Consider the following 20525-nt stretch of genomic DNA (forward strand, 5'->3'; position numbering starts at 1 on the left):
TGCTCAGAAGTGCAGCATAGCAATACTCAAGCTAGCACTACAACTTTTTGATAGCTCTAGTCAAAAAAACTGTTTAATTTATGCTATGAGCGGAAAAATATCCCCTTTCATTGCTTTATCCGCTGTCTGTTTTCATATGTCCTCCCGTTCCTCTCTTAAAAGGGAAAAGCACAAATTTAGAAGCATCTGCTGAGCAAAAAAATTTCTCCCTGGATAAAAAGACGAAGGGAAAAAAAAGTATAGCAAGCAGATGGTGCCTCAAGGTTCAGGCGATTAGAGTTTGCAGATTGGAATACAAATTGGATTAAAAGAAATTAGACTAATAAAAATCGAATCACATGGCAAGTGCGAGCATATTCACCTCCGTCATGTACAAGTCTCTGCCAGTGGCTGTCGATTAGAAGCTAAACAGATGCTCCAGTGAGATAGCTGTTAATGTGTGTGTGTGTATATGCGTTCTTGACGTGCATGATGCCCCCATCATCCCCTTATCTTGACCTACCTCATTTATCATTGTCGTAAAGTTAATTAGCGGTTTATAACAGGTTATAAACACTGTTTTATTCAGAATTTATGCCGTGGAGAAGAGCAGATTTTCTGCATGGAGACACCAAGGTTGTATCAGGCCACAGCAAGGATATTATTAAGCATTTATCATTTTTTTAATTAAATGCTATTATAAAATTTACCATAATATTCAGTTTCATTTGAGCTAGTTTCATTAATGGTTTTGTTAGTTTGTGTATGTTGTGAACATTGCTATTTAGTTTTATAAATTTCCTTTCAGTTTTGTTAATTCTACACTGTCTGACAAAAGTCTTGCCCTTGATCCCAGTTGTAAGAGCTACAAATAATAACTTTACTTCTAGTTGATCATTTGGAAAAGTGGCAGAAAGTAGATTTTTCTTATGAATCTTCTGTTGAACTGCATCCCAATCATCACAAATACTGCAGAAGTTCTAATGGAACACACATGGACCCAAGATTCTCACAGAAATCAGTCAAGTTTGGTGGAGGAAACATCATGGTTTGGAGTTACATTCAGTATGGCGGCGTGCAAGAGATCTGCAGAGTGGATGACAACATCATCAGCCTGAGGTATAAAGACATTTGCTGCCCATTACAATACAGACCACAGGAGAGGGCGAATTCTTCAGCAGGATAGCGCTCCTTGTCATACTTCAGCCTCCACATCAAAGTTCCTGAAAGCAAAGAAGATCAAGGATTGGCCAGTCCAGTCACCAGACATGAACATTATTGAGCATGTATGGGGTAAGATGAAGAAGGAGGCATTGAAGATAAATCCAAAGACTCTTGATGAGTCCTTCAAGAATGGTTTCTTTGCGATTCCAGATGACTTTATTCATAAGTTATTTGAGTCATTGCAGAGATGTATGGATGCAGTCCTCCAAGCTCATGGGAGTCATACACAATGTCAATTCTTTTTTCCACTGCACCATGACTCTATATTTTATTCTGTACATTATTTCTGTTAAGTGACAAGACTTTTGTCTAAGTCAAAGGCAAAGTCAGACCTTACTGTCCTAATTAAATCATTAAAAATCAAGGCATGATCATATTTTATTTTAGTAAAATAAGCGTAATCTAGAGGCCTTTGCCTTTCATATAAGCCACTTTGGATGCCAAATGATCTACAAGACGTCAAGGTATTATTTGTTGTTCCTAAAACTTGGATAGACGACTAAACTTTTGTTAGGTAATATAGTTTATCAGAGTTAAAGAACACATTTAATGCAAAACAAGGTTTAATGAAAACAAAATTTTCATTAACCACTGTGCAAACCTACAAGTAATAAAAATAAAACATTTGTTTGAAAATACACTAAACCAAATTGAATTAATGTAGAAAATTTAAAGAGTTCAGGTAATGCCTTCATATCAAAGATTATACTGTATATGTACTTCCCTAGTTTACATTGTTGGCAAATGAAGACATGATAGAGCACATGTTTAATGTTTAAGATGTTTTAATACATAATCATGCGCTTGACTGATGTTTTTACCTATAAAAGCACCATCTGCAGGTCATGTTTCCAACACAGAACGAACACTTATGGATTCTAAAAACAATTGTTTATTTTTGCTATTTTTGCTATTTTATTTCAGTAAGTTTTTCAATGTCTGTTGTTAGTTTTGTTTAGTTTTAGTTTGTTGTTTATTGTGAATATTTAACATTTTATTTCTGTTAATGTAAATCAGTTTTAACTTAGTTTTTGTTTTCCTTTACTAAAATAACCTTGAGCCGTAGTACATAAAATAAGTTTGACACTTCTGGTTTTGAGCGATGCAGACTGCTGAGAGAGATGGGAAAAGAAGACATGCGAGAGGGCAAAATCAGTGTATCTGCAAACTTCAGCAGAGCTCAGTTTCATAGTATGCAGCACGGCTTAAACATGAAACCTGGAGGGTACAGGATAAGATCTCACCCTGTCAGGAGCCTGTCCCTTGTGTGATCCTCCCAGTCTGTTCTGGGGTTTGTGTGTGGCCCCACTTAGACAGACGACAGTCGGAATGATCACTAATCAATGAGAGGGAAATGGCAGGAATTAGCACAAATTAGGTGAAGTGGGAGACCTCGCTCCCTTTAACAGAGTCCATACTGCACTGCGGGAACATTTAGAGCTGTCTAACACACACCAGACTCAGCAAAGCGTTCATTTTCTTTTCGGCTTAATCCCTTTATTAATCAGGGGTCGCCATGACATCGGAATGATCCGCCATCTTGTCCAGCATATGTTTTACGCAGAGGATGCCCTTCCAGCTGCAACCCATCATTGGGAAACATCCAAACACACTCATTCACTTACACTATGGACAATTTAGCTTAACCAATTCACCTATAGCGCATGTGTTTGGACTTTTGGGGGAAACCAGAGCACCCGGAGGAAACCCATGCGAAAACGGGGAGAACATGCAAACTGAAATGCCAACTGACCCAGCCGAGGCTCGAACCAGTGACCTTCTTGCTGTGAGGCGATTGTGCTACCCACTGCGCCTCCGTGAAGCCTCAGCAAAACATATATTTTGTATAATGCCATCAAACAAGCTGGCTTCTCTGATATTCCCTGCACTGGACCTGCTTTTAGCAATGATCCTAAACAACTTTACCTCAGTTCCATACGTCAGCAACCGAAAGAGTTTACCACCGCAGTGAACTCTTGTACATCATCACCGCACACCTGCTATCCCGAGAGAGGACACGGCCACCTTCAGCCCAGGCTTGCTGCTGCCGTTGGGGCTTTCAGATCGTAGGAGGTCCGTCCTGCGCTCTGCAGTGCTTTTTCTGTTGAACAAACGGTTAGCAGCCAGCTGTTTTAGCAGAGCTAAACAAACAAAGCTGCACAGCACTGCTAGCATGCTACTCCCCTGGGAGATTTAGCCACTAGCTGTACATTGGACAGGCTCATTTTTGTTGTTCATTTGTAGATATAGTTTGATGGTCTCGATAATCTTTCGTATGCTCCTGTGTAATTGTTAAGGCTGGATTTGTACAAAAAGGAAGCATTTCATTTGTTTTTATGCTATGATGGTGTCCTCAGATTACCTTCTGTTCTTAGATTTAAGCTATTTTTTTAACTCCGATCTTAGTATAATTGACATTTAAAGCATTATTTATTTTTCATTTCATTTTTCATTTGTGTATTTGAGTCTTGTTTATGTTTAGAATTTGTATTTTTGTTGGTTTTTAGGCCTATAACATCTGAAAAAGGAACTATCAATGAAAACTAGCCTTCAGCTAATTTGGGTACATTAACATTTTTGAGAAATGTTGATTCTTGTACACTGTCCCTTTATTGTGAATAAATGAATGAATGAATCCACATACATCAATCATACATTTAAATTTTTTCTTTTTAAATGTGATAAAGTTGGCAACACAGTGGCTCAGTGGTTAGCACTGTTGCCTCACAGCAAGAAGGTCGCTGGTTCGAGTCCCCATTTCTGAGTTTGCATGATCTCCCCATGTTGGCATGGGTGCTCTGGTTTCCAAACATAGTCCAAAGATATGCAGTACAAAACAATTGATTAAACTAAATTGGCTGTAGTGTATGTGTGTGAATAAAAGTGTATGGGTGTTTCCCAGTACTGGGTTGCAGCTGAAAGGTCATCTGCTGTGTAAAACATATGCTGGATAAGTTCTGCTATGGCGACCCCTGATGAATAAAGGAACTAAGACAAAAAGAAAATTAATAAATGAATGAACGAATGTGATACAGTGGTGCAGCATGGCGGCTCATTCGTGGCTTCATTGGTGGCTGCCAATGAAAACTAGCTATTTGAGTTTATTTACATTCTTGAGAAATGTTTATTATTGTACACTGTCCCTTTATTGTGAATACATGAATTTATATATATATTTTTTAAATATGATATAGTCAGCAACACGGCGGCTCAGTGGTTAGCACTGTCGCCTCACAGCAAAAAGGACGTTGGTTCGACTTCTGGTCCAGCCAGTTGGCATTTCTGGTTGCATGTTGTCCTCGTGTTCGTGTGGGTTTCCTCCGGGTGCTGCGGTTCCCCCACAGTCTAAAGACATGCGCTAATGGGTGAATTGGGTAAAACTAAATTGACCGTAGTGTATGAGTGTGTGTGTATGAGTATGTATGGGTGTTTCCCAGTAATGTATTGCAGTTGGAAAGGTATCCGCTGCATAAAACAAATGCTGGTTCAGGGTTCATTCCTCTGTGGTGACCCCTGATAAATAGGGGACTAAGCCAAAGGAAAATTATTTAATGAATAGTAATTTTTCTTCTTTTTATGAAACGTTTTGATTATTCGGTCAACAAATATTCTACATAGTATATTCCAACTCACACAAATGTGTATCTATCCTTTTATAGTACAATGCAAAAATCGTATTTCATTCCCCCTTCGCAGATTTGTGAAAATCACTCCTAATGTGATTCAAATTTTTAAAAGAAGTTGAAAATCAGCATTCACAATCTCAAGGGTGTTTCCATGCTAGCCATGTGCTATTGAACCATGTGAAGCTTACAGCATTCATCTGATGGCAGCGCCAGCGGCTCAGGCTTAGTCTCTCTTTTTGGCCAGTTTTTGGGTGGGATCAGAAGCTGCTTTTGTCCGTCTTTAGCCCGTGCCTTAGTGATGTAAATTCGGGGTGGCCTCTGGCTTCTTATCTCTAGGGTTAAGGCTCACACTGCTCTTTCCGCAATCTATTATCATAAGGGCCAGACTCCTAGCGTGGGCTGCTAGCATTATCCATACCAAATGCAGGGCCATGCAGGGGAACGTTCAGGGGATTAGCATTTTAACACAGTGTGAGTCTAAACCCCTGAACCTCTCTGTCACAGAGGGCAAGTCCCAAATGGCTTGCCAGCTCACTATGTGGCACCCGAAATTAGTGTGCTGGATCAGAGAGCCGTGTTGTGTTTTTGACTTGGCTTTAGAAACATTGCTTTTTTTTATTCTCAGTGAACAACTGGCAGTAGAGATAAAGCATTGTTTAAAGGGATTACTCATTAAGGTTAGCATAACTTAAAGCTTGTTTTTTGTAGGTTAAATGCTTTTTGGAGATCAAACTTGCTCGATTGTGATTGCCAAGACTTGACCAGTACTCCCTTTAGAGGGCCCCTTTCTTGCAGAGTTTAGCTCCAACCCCAAATTTATCAATTGAATCAGCTAATCAAATATTATAAAATGATTCAAAAGAATGCTGGTGTGTTGTGGGTAAGTTGGACCTCTAGGAGAAGGATTTAATACCCATGGCTGATTAACAAATGTATGTTCTCTATTAACCCCTTGGGCCAAGCTGGCACCCATTGACTAGTTATGTTTTATTCCTACTATGTAAGTTGGGGCTGGCCAACCCTGTTCCTGAAGATCTACCATCCTGCAGATTTCAGTTCCAACCCTTATCAACCACACCTGCCTGTAACTATCAAGTGCTGTTCAGATCCTAATTAATTAGTTCAGGTGTGTTTGAGCAGGGTTGGAGCTGAACTCAGCAGGAAGGTAGATCTCCAGGATAAGGGGTTGAGCACCCCTGATGCAAGTCAGTGGGTGCCAACAACCAGCAATTGTCATAATATCTCCTTTGGGTGTTCAACAAAAGAAAGAAACTGTTAAATGTTAACGTAAATGCTATAGGAAATCTGTAGAAGCTACTGTACCAGCTTGACCAGATAAGATAGAACAGATTTTAAAAAATAGGATCAAAACTAGTGGGTGCACTATGCTCTGTTGTCTTAAACCAGGGGTGTCCTAACTCGGTCCTGGAGGGCCAGTGTCCTTCAAAGTTTAGTTTCAACCCCAATCAGACAACCTTGGCTAGCTAATCAAGCTCTTACTAGGCTTTCTAGAAACATCCATGCAGGTGTGTTGAGGCAAGTTGTAGCTAAAATCTGCTGGACACCGGACCTCCAGGACCGAGTTTGCACGCCCCTGTCTTAGACAAACATTAAATGTGAAACTGGTCCTGACAAGTCGTCCTCTCTCTCTGTTTTCCAGGATCCCGTCTGCGGCAGGAAGATTCTCCACCTCGGATTGTAGAACACCCCTCCGATCTGATCGTGTCAAAGGGCGAGCCAGCCACCCTAAACTGCAAGGCGGAGGGTCGGCCAACTCCCACCGTGGAGTGGTACAAGGATGGAGAACGAGTTGAAACGGACAAAGATGACCCTCGATCTCACCGCATGCTCCTTCCCAGTGGTTCGCTCTTCTTCCTGCGTATCGTACATGGACGCCGCAGCAAACCTGATGAGGGGGCGTACGTCTGTGTGGCACGCAACTACTTGGGGGAAGCAGTCAGTCGAAACGCCTCGCTGGAAGTAGCATGTAAGTAGAAGATTTCTTCAACTACTGTCTTGGCTAATTGTTGGGGAACTATATATTTGGACAAGGTCAACCCTACTACAAAATAATTCACCTTTTAGCATGCTGCAGTGCTAGCATTATAGACCTAGATTTTGGTGGACTTGGTACTGCATTGGAAGGATTTTGGATAGAGTCTAATTTCCCTACTTCCAAAATAAGAGATGGAAAAAATATTTAGCAGTTGGCTGCGGAGTTTAATTAGCTCGGCATATGTTTTAGCAAATCTTTGATTTGTCAGTCTGTTTCAGCACAACCTGCCAGGATTTTAGTTTTTCCTTTTGACGAAATGGAAATGTAGCAAGGAAAGACTCAGATGAAAGAGCGTGGTTGGTAGGGAAGGGAGAGGGTGTAGATGCTCTACACAGGAAAGCAAAAATTGAAAGGGGGGTTTATTGACAACCTGTAGATGGGTTTGGCTTTGAAGATGGCTCTCCCCTGGGGTCAATTCCCAAGCTAATCAGAGACCATTATGTGTAACAGCTAATCTTTTCTGCTAGCCAGTGAGTTTGCTATTTTAACTAAGGCTTTTTTTTTTTTGCTGAATCATTGATTGATTGACTGTTGAAGCCAATGAAACTCTTTTGCTAAATCACCCTCACCAAGCAATTCGTATGTTTGATAGATGTCTAATAGATGTCTAAACATAGATGTCTTGGCTAAAACAAGGCTAAATTTGGCCAGTGAAAATCTAATAGACATCTAAGAATACTTGACCCTGCTAAAAAACAGCCTAAACCAGCATAGGCTGGTTGGCTGGTTTGAGCTGGTTGACCAGCCTGGTTTTAGAGGGGTTTTGGTCATTTCCAGGCTGGTTTCCAGCTATTTCCAGCCTGGTGTTAGCTTCCAGCTAAAACCAGCTTGACCAGCCTAACCAGGCTAGGAGCCCAGCCAAAGCCAGCTGTGTCCAGCCTAAACCGCGCTGGTTTTAGTTGGTTTTAGCTGGTCATTTTCCAGCCTGACCAGCTAAGACCAGGCAGGAAATGGCTAGAAACCAGCCTGGAAATGGCCAAAACCACTCTAAAACCAGGCTGGTCAACCAGCTCAAACTAGCCAACCAGCTTAGGCTAGTTTAAGCTGGATTTTTCAGCAGGGGAATACTAGACTAGTTATCAATTACACATATAAGACAGACTTCACATGTGTAATCATTCCTGTGTATCAGTTGACTAGTGTAGTTTTGGGCTGTTCTTAGATGTCTATTAGACTTCCACTGACATCCCAAATTTAGCCTTGTTTTAGCCAAGCTAACTATGTTTAAATGTATATTAGACTTCTTTTTAAACACAAAAATTGCTTGCTAAGACCTTGCGTATATTGTTCTGGGACTTTGTGGTCTCTTTGATTGCTAAATACAATGCAACAACTAAAGTTGTACTCGCGCCCTTATTTCTTTTAGTGTTACACAAAAGCCAACTACACTTGCTCAGCCATAATGCCAAGGCAAAAGTCATTAGAGATTAAGGAGTATCGGTTGTGCTTCGCTGGGTTTGTAGTCTAGACCTGCAATCTAAGTGAGCTGCTATCTTAAAGTCTGTTTCAACCCCGAGTTGATCAATACCTCCGGCCCCTCTTATGCATTGTTATGAAAATAGGAGCGATCCATCATGAAATGAGGATATGATGATAAATATTGAATGAATGGATAACTAAATTGGCTCTGTGTGCTGCAGCCAAGACCCCATGCAGTAATGAGAGGGTGTGTGTGAGTGTGTGTGTTTAGCTGTTGGATAGGGTAACTCTAGATGAAGGGATTGTGGGAAGGTTTTGAGAGCCAGTACATTTTGAACGCCGCTGCATTTTCTATTTATAACCTGTAATTGATGATGCAGGACGGTGATTTGGGTTAAAGGGTAGAAATGCGGAGACGATGTGTGTGTGTGTGTCAGTTTTTGCAGAGGATAGCATTGGAGCTGGCAATTCCGGTGTGCTTTTCGGTAATATTTCTGAATAAATGTTCTATTTTTAACCTTTAATTGATGATGCGCACTGCATTTCGGGTTACGTACAGTAGCGTTTGTATTTATAGAAAGGTATAAAGACAGTTTGTGAGTGTATCTGTGTGTTTTCACTGGTGTAACTGGCAGGGGGTGTGTGTTTTCTCTGATCCTCTCAGCTCCTGCGAGGCAGTGGTGGCGGCCCCCAGGTGCTAACTGTGTGACAGCAGCTTGATCTATCGATCGCACTAAGAGGGGTCTCCTCGCCTAAATGAAAATTCATGAAAAATTGATGAAGTCCCCGATTATTCTTTTTTTTCCTCTTGTATCGTTCTCTCTCTCCCACTTCCCCCTCTCAATTCTTGCTTTCAGCTCTCCGTGTGTGCTTAGACACAGGCTGTGTATGAATCACAATCTGAAAAGGCACCGTTTTATGAATGAAAGTTCCTTGTAATGAAACACCATCCAACACACCATACAGTAATATCAAATCAAGAAAATATTTAGTGACTAAAGCATTTATGTCTCAGAAGATCTGTTGAAATCAAATCAAAACAATTGATGTTTCTAATAGGGCTGCATGATAGGTGAAAAAATCAGTTTTACTGCAATACATATTGCGATATCAATACAGTTTCGCCAGATGAGCTCAGAATAGCTCTTTTCGGAAATAATTCATTCATTTAGATTGACTTTAAATTATTTGCCTTCATCTGAATATGAGAATAATATGACTAAAGTGTTTACATGAGTTGCTTTTTGAATGTTACAATTTAAAACTCCCGTTTTACATGTTATAGCACATAATCCAATTAACGTCATTACGTCACTACGGTATCCACATTTCCTCAAGAGTTTTATGTAATTTCAGATGTTTCATTTTTAATTTGTCGACTTCAACTGCAGTTTGGTACTTTTACTTTCGTTCAGGAACATTTCATGCATGCCCCAGTGACAAACAAGATGTTGGATGTGAGTATGAACTGCAGGAAGAGTGTTGTTTTAATGGAATTTTATACCACATGCCGTATGGAAAAAAAAACAACCTCTAAAATTCATGATGCAGGTGTCTATAGTCCTTCACTGACTCTGTAGGTGCAGAGAATTGTGACTAACAGCCATGTGTGTATGCACTATCCTATCACCAAATGCGGTGAAAATCCTACTCTGCGGTAATTGCAGTGTTTACATGTCTGTACTGCACTTCAGTAATGCAACTACAATGCGCATACTCCACATGTCTTAATTCCATTTCTGTTTAGTTCGACCATGACCTTAATCAGATTAAATTAATCAAAAATCGCTGTTTACATTGTAGACTCTTAATCAGAATATTCAGGAGCAGAAATCAAATCAAATGAAGAATCAAATGTCAAATCAAATTCAACAATCATACTTTCTTGTGCAGGAATGCTTTAAAGTCACACTGCAGTGTCTTGTGTGTTCTGACCTCTGGTGCTAATCAACTATAATACTGACTCAACATTGCATACCCTGCGATAAGACTCTTGGAGATGAGCATATTGACCATATATATGCTGAAATGATATATTATTCTGCCCTAATTTCCAAATCAATTATGAGTTATTTCTGTATTTATATACATCTAGCTTAGTTCTTTCCACCTCCATAGACTCAAAAAAGTCAACCCAGTCTCGTTTTGATTATGTACTGCTATATACATTTCTGGAGACAGCAGACTATGTCTCGGGAGCATTTTTTTTTTTTTTTTGCTGTTTTTGTTTGCGCAAATCCACCAGAGGGTGCTGTGTATGCTTTTTGAGATCTTAAATTTCTGCTATTTCAACTGTCGATTGACTGACTTTCTGACTGACCAACCAAACGACCCCCCCCTCTTCTTCCCTATTCCCAAAACCCAACCAATAGCATTTTAAAATGCAACGATTGACCCGCCTGACCCATTCTTCACAAGACTCGAACCTTATTGTCTCGGTCAACTCCTCTCTGCATCTCAAGTCCGCCGACATACATGTCGAGCTACCTAACAAACTGGTAACAGTGGTAAACCCGTCCATACGGAGGTAGGCGTGAAAATAAACGTATATATACAGTAGGGCTATGTTTTGAGAATGAGCCTATGTTGCAAAAAATATTTTTGCTGCTTATTCAAAGTTTTTTGGGGGGACAACTTAATTGTTTTATATTTAATTGACTTAAATTTATTACATTAACTTAATCAATTAGTGTTGGGACAACATGAATGAATCTTGTGGAACCCTGCATTTTTTTTACAGTGCGTTCAGCTTGCAAAGGCTGTATTTTTGAGGTTTCAGACACAGGCAGAGGTGAGTGAAAGAGTTTAAATGAGCTGTAGGATGCTTTACGACTTTCGGGTGAGAGGTGAAGGGTCGTAAGGTTAGCGGGACAGCGGATACTAAACCTACAGCAGGAACGACCAAGAACTGTATTTAAACGAAAGCCCTCAGCTGTGTTCCGTTACACAATTTCCACTCATAAAACTTCTCTTTACTGGTGTGTGATCACAGAAGCGAAGCCAATCTAAACCCATACTGCTCATGTGTTGCTCCAAGCAAAATATGCTTCATCTGTCACATCGCCGAAAGATTCTGAAGCGGCGTTGTTTTCTCTAGAAGTAAATGTTGATTTTATAGCCAGCTGTGTATATCTGATCTATATGAAATACTCCCAGACGTGCATACATATAAAGGGTTCACCTCCAAAACAAACAGCTGGCTTTCAGTGACAGACTGAAAAAATGTGGCGAAAGTTCCTGACTTTTTTTTTTTTTTTTGCGACATTCATTTTTTAAAGGGCACCTATGTTGCAAAATCAACTTTTAGATGCTGTTTGGATGGAACTCTGTGTATGTATAGTGTGTCCACTTTCACATTGGAGTGATTTAAACACAAGTTTCTTTTTTTTTTTCCTGATGTTAAAATTGGATACAAATTCCAGTGATTTTTGAGGCCAATGGCATTGTGACTTAGTAGTGCTGTTTTTCTCACCCACCAAATTGACTGAAGATCTGTTCCAACTCTCTGTGATCAGCTGCACCTCAAGAATGAGTTTGACAAGTTTATCACATTTTAAAACAAAGCATGTTTGTAAGAAAGACTTTAAAATTGCTATGTAATTCTTAACTTCTAGAATCACCCCAGCTGCATGATGCAAACTTTGCAATGGGAATAGTGTGTCACTCATCGTTTCAGAAAGGCTTGAAAAAACTCCAACACATATACATCAAATAAACTTACTTGGTATTTGTCTCTGTCACTGGTGGCTGTTTATCTGTTATAACGCATGTGATAATGGTGGGCAGGGAGATTCAGTTCATTTGCATTTAAAGGCGCAGGCTACAGAAAAAAGCGACATTATCTTGAGACACCAAGATGGGCACATTCTGTATTGTGTAATAAATAATCTGATGGGTGTTTTGAGCTGAAACCTCACAGACACTTTCTGGAGACACCAAAGGCTTATCTTACATCTTGTAAAAGGGGTAAAACTTTGATTGCAACCCGTCACTTTTTCGTCATCAACTCACAAGTCGTCTCCTGTTGCGATATACAGTCTCGTCTCTCTCCCTCCTTCTTGTATGGGGTCAGTCCGCACCCCCGCAAGCTGAGTGAATGGCTCTGTTGAAACAGATTGCAGGCAGGCGTTTGCTGTGGACCACTGGAGCCGCCTGATCAGAGAGACCCCAAGCTGGGCTGCAGGAAGCAGAGAGAGGCCTGTGAAAGGAGCTTGCTGCATTATTAATAACCAGGCAGATTGCAAGGAGGTGTCCGCTCATGCAGGATTATCTCAAACGCTAGTCTTTAACAATTGTCCATTAGTAATGCAACAAAGAAGACACCAAGATCTTGTTACGGACCTTTCTTTCAATTAAAGTTTAAAGCGACGATGCAGAATGCTTCATTTTGTCTGATGATGCAAGGCATCTCAACAAAACTTCTTTGTTCCATATCAACCCATTTCTGTCAGATGTAGGGCTTTCGCTTTGTCTAATGGTACTGTTTCTGCATTTAAATGTACCCAGCATGTCTTCCCACTTACCTCAACATAAATTAATCTCTTTCCTGTCATTTATAAGGTCTTAATTAGAGCAGAAGAAGAAAAAAGGTGCTGACAGGCCACAGGGAGAGATTGGCTGAATCCCAGTTCGCATACTTCTACTGTAGCCTAAAGGCACATTCTTTGCTGGGGATGTATACATAATATATAAAGTATGCATAAAGCATTTTTGCTAGCATCAAAGTGCATAAAAATACAGAATTTTCATGCTGAAAATGAAAGCTTAGGGGTCTGGCTAGTTGTTACTGATTTTGACCACTTTTTTTTTTAATTGGTCTTATCTTGTAAGCCATTTAGGGAACTTTTATTCATTCATTTTCATTCATTTTCTTGTCGGCTTAGTCCCTTTATTAATCCGGGGTTGCCACAGCGGAAATAACCGCCATTTTATCCAGCACATTTTTAACGCAGCGGATGCCCTTCCAGCCACAACCCATCTCTGGGAAACATCCACACACACACACAAACACACTCATACCCTACAGACCCAATTCACCTGTACCACATTTCTTTGGACTGTGGGGAAAACCGGAGCACCCAGAGGAAACCGACACGAACGCATGGAGAACATGCAAACTCCACACAGAAATGCCAACTGAACCGAGGTTCAAACCAGGAACCCAACCACATTTGACAAATTCGATTTTTTTGAAGTAACACAATAGTTACATTCTCTGGTAATTAGTTACTTTTATAATCATGTAACTCAGTTACTAAATCAGTTACTATTTGTGCGAAGTAACTTGTAACCAATTACTTTTTTTTAAAGGAACATGCCCAACAATGATAGAAAGACAATACTAAAAGACTTTTTCTTTTCTGTGTACCTTTAATTCTTTAGGTGATATTTTTTTTTAATAGATCTTTTAAAATATTTCTATTATTTTCATTTATTGGATAAAATACAGTTCTTTCCCCAATTATTTTTGTATTTGATCTGCACTTTGGTCAGCATTCATGTCAAGGTGCTATATGAATAAAGTTTGGCTTGACTTATAATGCGTATGATGAGTAAAAATGGCTTTTTTACCGCACCCTGTGGCACTCCTTTTCTCCTGGGAAAGATATTTAGTTCTTTTGTTGCAAGTTCTTTCTTCATGTCTCTCTCTCTTTCTATCTCTCTCGTGGTCTTTCTCTTTCCAGTCTCTGGATAAACTGGGTCAATGAGCAGGTTCATAAATCATTGTGAAGACTATGTCAGAGCAAGGCAAGCCCTGCTTTGAATAAATTTGCTCAAAGTGGCGAAATCTCTGGTCGTAGCTTGTGTACGGGGTGCTATGTGACAAGTCACACCTGGGGGCGCACGGTCAACCTGCAAAATGTTAATTAGCCCCCTGTATCTCTTCTCAGGTAGAGAGGTGTGTGAATTATAAATCCGAGGGCAACAAGCTTGTTGAACACGAGGGCATTAATTAAGCTTGTAAGGTGCGAATGTGTGTGTGTTTGCGTCTGCTAATGGTCTGCGCTAATAACAATGTGAAAACGTACATGTACTTCCAATCTCGGCGACCTAAAAAAAAAGTGCTGTTTCGCTCACTTGTAACCTTTAAAAAGTATGCAAATGAGGGAAGGGTGAAACAGATGTCGTTGCTGGTTTGTTAAAAGGCCACCAGGCTGGGATTGGCTGGCGTATTTTGAAAAGGTTCTTTTGATACGCTTCAGCGTGGCACTTCAGCAATTAAGAGTATCGTTAGGCTGCATTTGGAACTGGTAAGATGAAGTAATTAGTGGGAAAATGGTGCTTTCTGGTGTTAAGCTTTTTTTCTGTTGCATCTCAAGCTGTTTGACTGCGCGTCCGGCATCAGTAAAAGCTAATAAAAGAGGATGGAATTAATTGCATGCGCATGCAGCTATACCAGGGGTGGGGAGAGTATGATCTGCATTTTATATCCTGATGTAAGTCAACAACCCACATGAAAACATATTATAGTCATTTATAGTAAATACTATAGTGTTTTTGAACCATACGATATTAAAGTACTTGAATGAATCTATTGTGGGGATAACCCAGTACTGTATTTTTTAGGGTACATTATACTATAATACACAGCAGTTTACTGTAGTGAAAACTAAAGTATACTACAGTATGTCTAACAGTTCATCATTTCAATATAGTTATTACTACAGTACACTGTAGCATTCATTATGAAGGGATTGTAATGTATTATATTCCAGTAGAAAACACTTTACTGCAGTATGTTGCACAAAAACACTAAAATTACTATAGTATTATTTTTCATGTGGGAATGCATTCACTACTAATTTAAAGTTTGATGTCTGTGTATTTTTTTAATTATTCTTTTAACTTTTATATAATGATTAATAATCATCTGAATTGGCAGTATAGACAATAAAGCAATGTATATATATATATATATATATATATATATATATATATATATATATATATATATATATATATATATATATATATATATATATATATATTCTTTCTTTCTTTCTATTTAATCGTTCATTTATTCGCTAAAAAAGTGGCAAACATATTTGCGAAAACATGTACATGTTATTATGTAGCATTTTATATTATTGATCAATATAACATTATTGATTAATGTAACTACCTTGCATACATTTTATTTATTTATTTTTATAAAATTTTTTTATTTAGTTTTTATATATTTTTAGGGGGTTTTTACCTTTATTTGGAAAGGACAGTAGAGGTTGCAGACAGGAAAGTTATTGGAGCAGAGAGAAGGGTAGGGGGTCAGCAAAGGACCTCGAGCCAGGAATCGAACTTGGGTCGTCGTGAGCACCATAGTGCTATATGTCGGCACACTTACCACTAGGCTATATATAAAAATATATATATATATATATATATATATATATATATATATATATATATATATATATATATATATATATATATATATATATATATATATATATATATATCATTATTTTAATTTAATTTAATTTAATTTAATTTAATTTAATTTAGTTTTGTTTTGTTTTGTTTTGTTTTATTAATTTTTTTTTTTTTTTTTTTTTAATTCTCTGGTTCTGCAGGTTGCAATTTCCCAAAGTTTGCTTGCCAATCTTAAGCCAATTGTAATGGATTGTTTTTTGGTGCAATTTGGAATTTCCCTAACCAGCGCAAAACCCGGGGGACCAGAGTGAGTGCTGCAATGTGGCCCCCCTGGTCAAAAAAAAAAAACATACATTTTATGTGAAGTGACGTGCAAATAATACTTTTTTCAATAATAAGGGAATTCTGAAGGCCTATTATAACATAAAATAAAGTATTTCTGGCAACTTTCAGTTGAGTTATAAATTACAGTATCACAATACTACTTGGTATCATGGTACTTCCGCGACAACCCTACCCCTTAAAGTGAATGTCAGCGGTTTTCATTTTCAAAATACCTTTAAACTCAAGGATTAAACCACTTGAAGTTGAGTAAATAATAAGTCAGGTTTTAATTTTTGTGTGCACTATTCCTTAGTTATCCCTTAGTATACTGTAATATCTCTGCATTTTACATTGCTGCATGTATGCATTTGTTACTTATGCATATCACAAAAAAAAAGCTGACCACCTCACTAAAAGCACAGCAGATCATCTAGTAGTATGGTTTACTCCATCATACCACCCAAATGTCTGTCTGGCTTTTAATATTTCATCTAGGGGCACAGCTGAATGTGTGTGAGTAAGTGAATTAATCAAACACACACTCACATCCAGTCATCTTCATCCTCCTGATGGTAAATGTCAGTGTGCGTCTGACCCTCGTTCGCGTTCACTTTGTGTTATCCCGGGATCCAGATTCGGCGGGTTCTCCGGGCCGGTGATTAAGTTGAAAGCAGACGGATGTCAGGATGCGTCCGCGCGGCCCCGCAGGGAATGGTGCTTTCTGATAAGACGGAGGTGGAGGAAGAACGGATCTCTAGCCTGCGATAAAGGAGAAAGAAATAAAATCCCTGATTGAATGTGTCAGCGTTGTATATCTGCAGTGCTGGAGTCAGCGCCCACACCATAAAGACCGGTCTCCTTATCAGCAGCGATGTTACGGTTACACGCGCATGCATAGCGGACGGGGTGAGATGGAGCCATGCAGATTTTGGGGGCTTATCTTATTGTTAGATCTCAGTGTGTGTGCGAGACTGATCGGTCAGCTTGGCAGATGATATTAAACGATTCTTCATTGTATGTATATGTGGAGGAAGCCCTCTAGAAAGGAGATAAATCACTGCTCCCATGGAACCCTAGAAACACATACACACACACACACACACACACACACGAACACAGACACTGACCTTTCTTTCTCTCACTTTTGTTAGCTCACTCTTGTTCCCCCTGTGAGTGATAAAGTTTTAAAATGTATTTTTATGGGATTTTGCCTCCATTTTTGACAGGACAGTGGAATATTTACAGGGAAAAGAGCAAGGGCTGACAGACAGCCTGAACTAGATTCAAGCCTCTGCATATTTCTGTGTTGTGTTGGAACCTGTGCATGACCTACCAGGCTGGATTTCTGACCTGGTTTGAGTTGGAGAAGCTTTAGTTGATTGGATGTTTTGGTGATTTAATGTTTCTTGACAAACTATTCATTCATTCATTCATTCATTCATTCATTCATTCATTCATTCATTCATTCATTCATTCATTCATTCATTCATTCATTCATTTATTTATTTATTCATGCTTTTGTTTGTACACATTTACTGTCACAAAATAACAACTGAAAACAATTATTGTGTAATATAAATAATAAATATTAATAAATGAATACTGTAATAATAAACAAATAATAAATAAAATATTAACTAAATGATAATAGTATTAATAATAATAATAATAATAATAATAATAATAATAATAATAATAATGATAACAGAATATATATATATATATATATATATATATATATATATATATATATATATATATATATATATATATATATATATATATATATATATATATAATTTTAATTATTTATGTATTTGTTTGTTTGTTTGTGTACATTGACTGTCACTTACAAAATAACAAATTAAAACAAATAATAAATAAATAAATAATAATATAATATAATATAATATAATAAACAAAATTAATAATAAATAAATAATAAATATAATAATTACCTCAAAATAATAATAATAATAATAATAATAATAATAATATTAATAATAATAATAACAGAATATATATATATATATATATATATATATATATATATAAATATATATATATATATATATATATATATATATATATATATGTGTGTGTGTGTGTGTGTGTGTGTGTGTGTGTGTGTGTGTGTGTGTGTGTGTGTGTGTGTGTGTTTATTAAATAAAATGTCTAAAAATAAAATGTCTGACAGATTGTATCTGGAAACTCCATCATTGCTCTCAGTGGCTTTCAGAAACATACAGTGAAATGGATTTACGCAGAACAGAGTCCATTATGATCAGATGGTCACCCTGGATTAGCGGAAAGGATTTAGTCTTTTTTTTTTTTGGAGTAAACAAATGTTTCTGTTTTGCCCAGTTGTTTGTTCATATCCAGTCAGGTCCTGTATTACATATAAACAAGACAACAATGACATCAAAAAACAAACAAATCAAGGCATACTTTGGTTTACTTTCATGTGAATGCATTTATCTGCGATCTCATTCTTCAACTAAACCTTTCCATGTTTTTGCATGTGCATCTCTGCTAATCTGTGTGCATGTGTGTGTTGCATTGACTCGGTGTGGTCTCCATGACCCTAAACTACTTAAAACCCCATTACATGATTGCCTGCCATCAAAAAGAGCCAGAAGCAATGGCGACTCATTCCAATTGGTCATTTAAATCCAATCAAAGTCCAGACCAGAGGTGGGACCAAGTCATTGTTTGGCAAGTCACAAGTAAGTCTCAATTCATTGCCCTCAAGTCCCGAGTCAAGTCCCGAGTCAAGACAGGCAAGTCCCGAGTCAAGTCCCGAGTCAAAGGCAACAAGTCTCAAGTCAAGTCCAAAGTCCTGCAGTTTGATTTTCGAGTCTTTTCGAGTCTTTTTAACAGAAAAATAAAATATATACAGATTAGGTATGGTTGTAAGATCTGTATTAATTAAACAAACCTTTTTTTATTAAAGAACATTGCTCAGATATATAAAAATACAAATGCAATTTTCTGAAAAAGTACTGAACAGTGCTGCGTCTCGTCTCCACAGCATAATGCACAAGAACGAGTTCCACCAAAAAAAGACTCCATTTTGCCTCACATCACACAGAAATTGCAGGTCTACTGCTGTCTAATTCATTAAGTTTAGTTGTGCTATGTTATGTCTTCGGTGATCAACTTGTGATTAACCAAAATTACATAACCTCAATGTGGTAGCAGTAGACCAACTCCTGTATGCTGCAAAGTTAAATTGAGTGAAATTGGAATTTTGTCAATTGAATCTCGTGTGTGCTAAAGAGACGGAGTTGCAAATCTGTCTAGCAGCAATGTAAAATGGTACTGTAGCACATATTGTTAAGGAAGTAGGCTACTTCATACAAACAATAAAGTTGTTTTCTTCACATAACGTTGAAGAGCTTTGCTCTCTACCTTGTGTGATGCTCGTGCACGGATTTCCTCTGTTTGTGGACAAAACTGATTGCGACTTCTCAAATTTTCTCTCGCTCTCAAATATGCACTGCTCACACACACATTTTCTTGAGCGCTCTCAGAGATTATATGCAAACTCACAATTTGTGTCGTGTTCCCTCTTCCTTTCATGCTTTTTGATATGATTCATATTGCTGCACTGTTTAATAACAATAACCAAAATACTAAAATAGACTTATATATTAAATGTTTAATCTAATAAACCATAACATTTTTGGTTGTTTTATATGATGAGATATTTTCAGTTTCAAACACTTAAAGACAGAGAATAGACCAGTGGTGCCCCCCTGAAAATTTGCTTAAGGGGGGCCAGAAGAGGCCAGCTACGTCAGTGGCACCAATCAATCCACAATAATTTAGTGGCTGCTATTTATTTATTGAAATATTGCATTGTATTGCATTTATGTAAGTAGATTTAAATAAATAATGTCAACAGCAAAATCATATCGGGTTGGCCACAGGGGTGGCTAGAGTTTACACAGGGGTAACACCCCTTGTAAAGGGGTTTACACCACTATAAGGCACCTCTGGAATAGATGTTGGATGTAAAGAATACATTTTATTTTAAAAGCATTTAAACAAAAACTAATGCAAGTGGAAATGTAACTGTTATAAAATAAGGAAACACTTGATAAGGTATTATAGCCTACTGTATTATTCACTCTTCAAATAAATCTCACTATCAATCTCATTTTATCATGGCAGCTAAAATAAAGTAAACTAGTGTCTGCTGGCTTCCACTTTACTGATGAGATTGTGGAGGACATTTTCCATGTCATCCTCTTCATTTTGAGGAAAGCTGTTCCACAGGGCTCCTGAACACGTATATTGGCATGTACTGTGTTTTGAACAGTAGCCTACTACAGTAAAGAACTTCAATTGATCAGTTGTGGTAATACTATAGTTGCTATGGTAACACAAGTGTAATTTAAACAAATTACCCAGTGCTGTATTATTTTACAATATAGGGTATTTTATACTACAAATCACTACACTTTACTGTAGTAAAACTACACTTTGTGTTATTTTATCTGTTCACTATTGGTAATACTACT

The 20525-nt window shown here is 38.0% G+C and overlaps 1 protein-coding gene and 1 long non-coding RNA gene across 11 annotated transcripts in view; one reads left to right on the forward strand and one right to left on the reverse strand.

The window, feature by feature from the left end:
• The window catches only part of robo2 (roundabout, axon guidance receptor, homolog 2 (Drosophila)), an 848620-nt gene that overhangs the window by 499125 nt on the left and 328970 nt on the right, over positions 1 to 20525 (forward strand). For all 10 annotated transcript variants that reach the window (XM_087283262.1, XM_087283263.1, XM_087283265.1 and 7 more), the window contains 1 exon segment: positions 6490 to 6816. In XM_087283262.1, coding sequence (XP_087139388.1) covers positions 6490 to 6816 — 327 coding nt within the window.
• The window catches only part of LOC147840684 (uncharacterized), a 34241-nt gene that overhangs the window by 12148 nt on the left and 1568 nt on the right, over positions 1 to 20525 (reverse strand). The window contains exon 2 of the long non-coding RNA XR_015509773.1: positions 18689 to 20523. This is a non-coding gene — a long non-coding RNA (uncharacterized LOC147840684). The remainder of the gene's footprint in view (positions 1 to 18688; positions 20524 to 20525) is intronic.

The sequence above is a fragment of the Danio rerio genome, chromosome 15 (assembly GCF_052040795.2).
Source record: "Danio rerio strain M-AB ecotype USA chromosome 15, GRCz13ab, whole genome shotgun sequence".
NCBI lineage: Eukaryota > Metazoa > Chordata > Actinopteri > Cypriniformes > Danionidae > Danio > Danio rerio.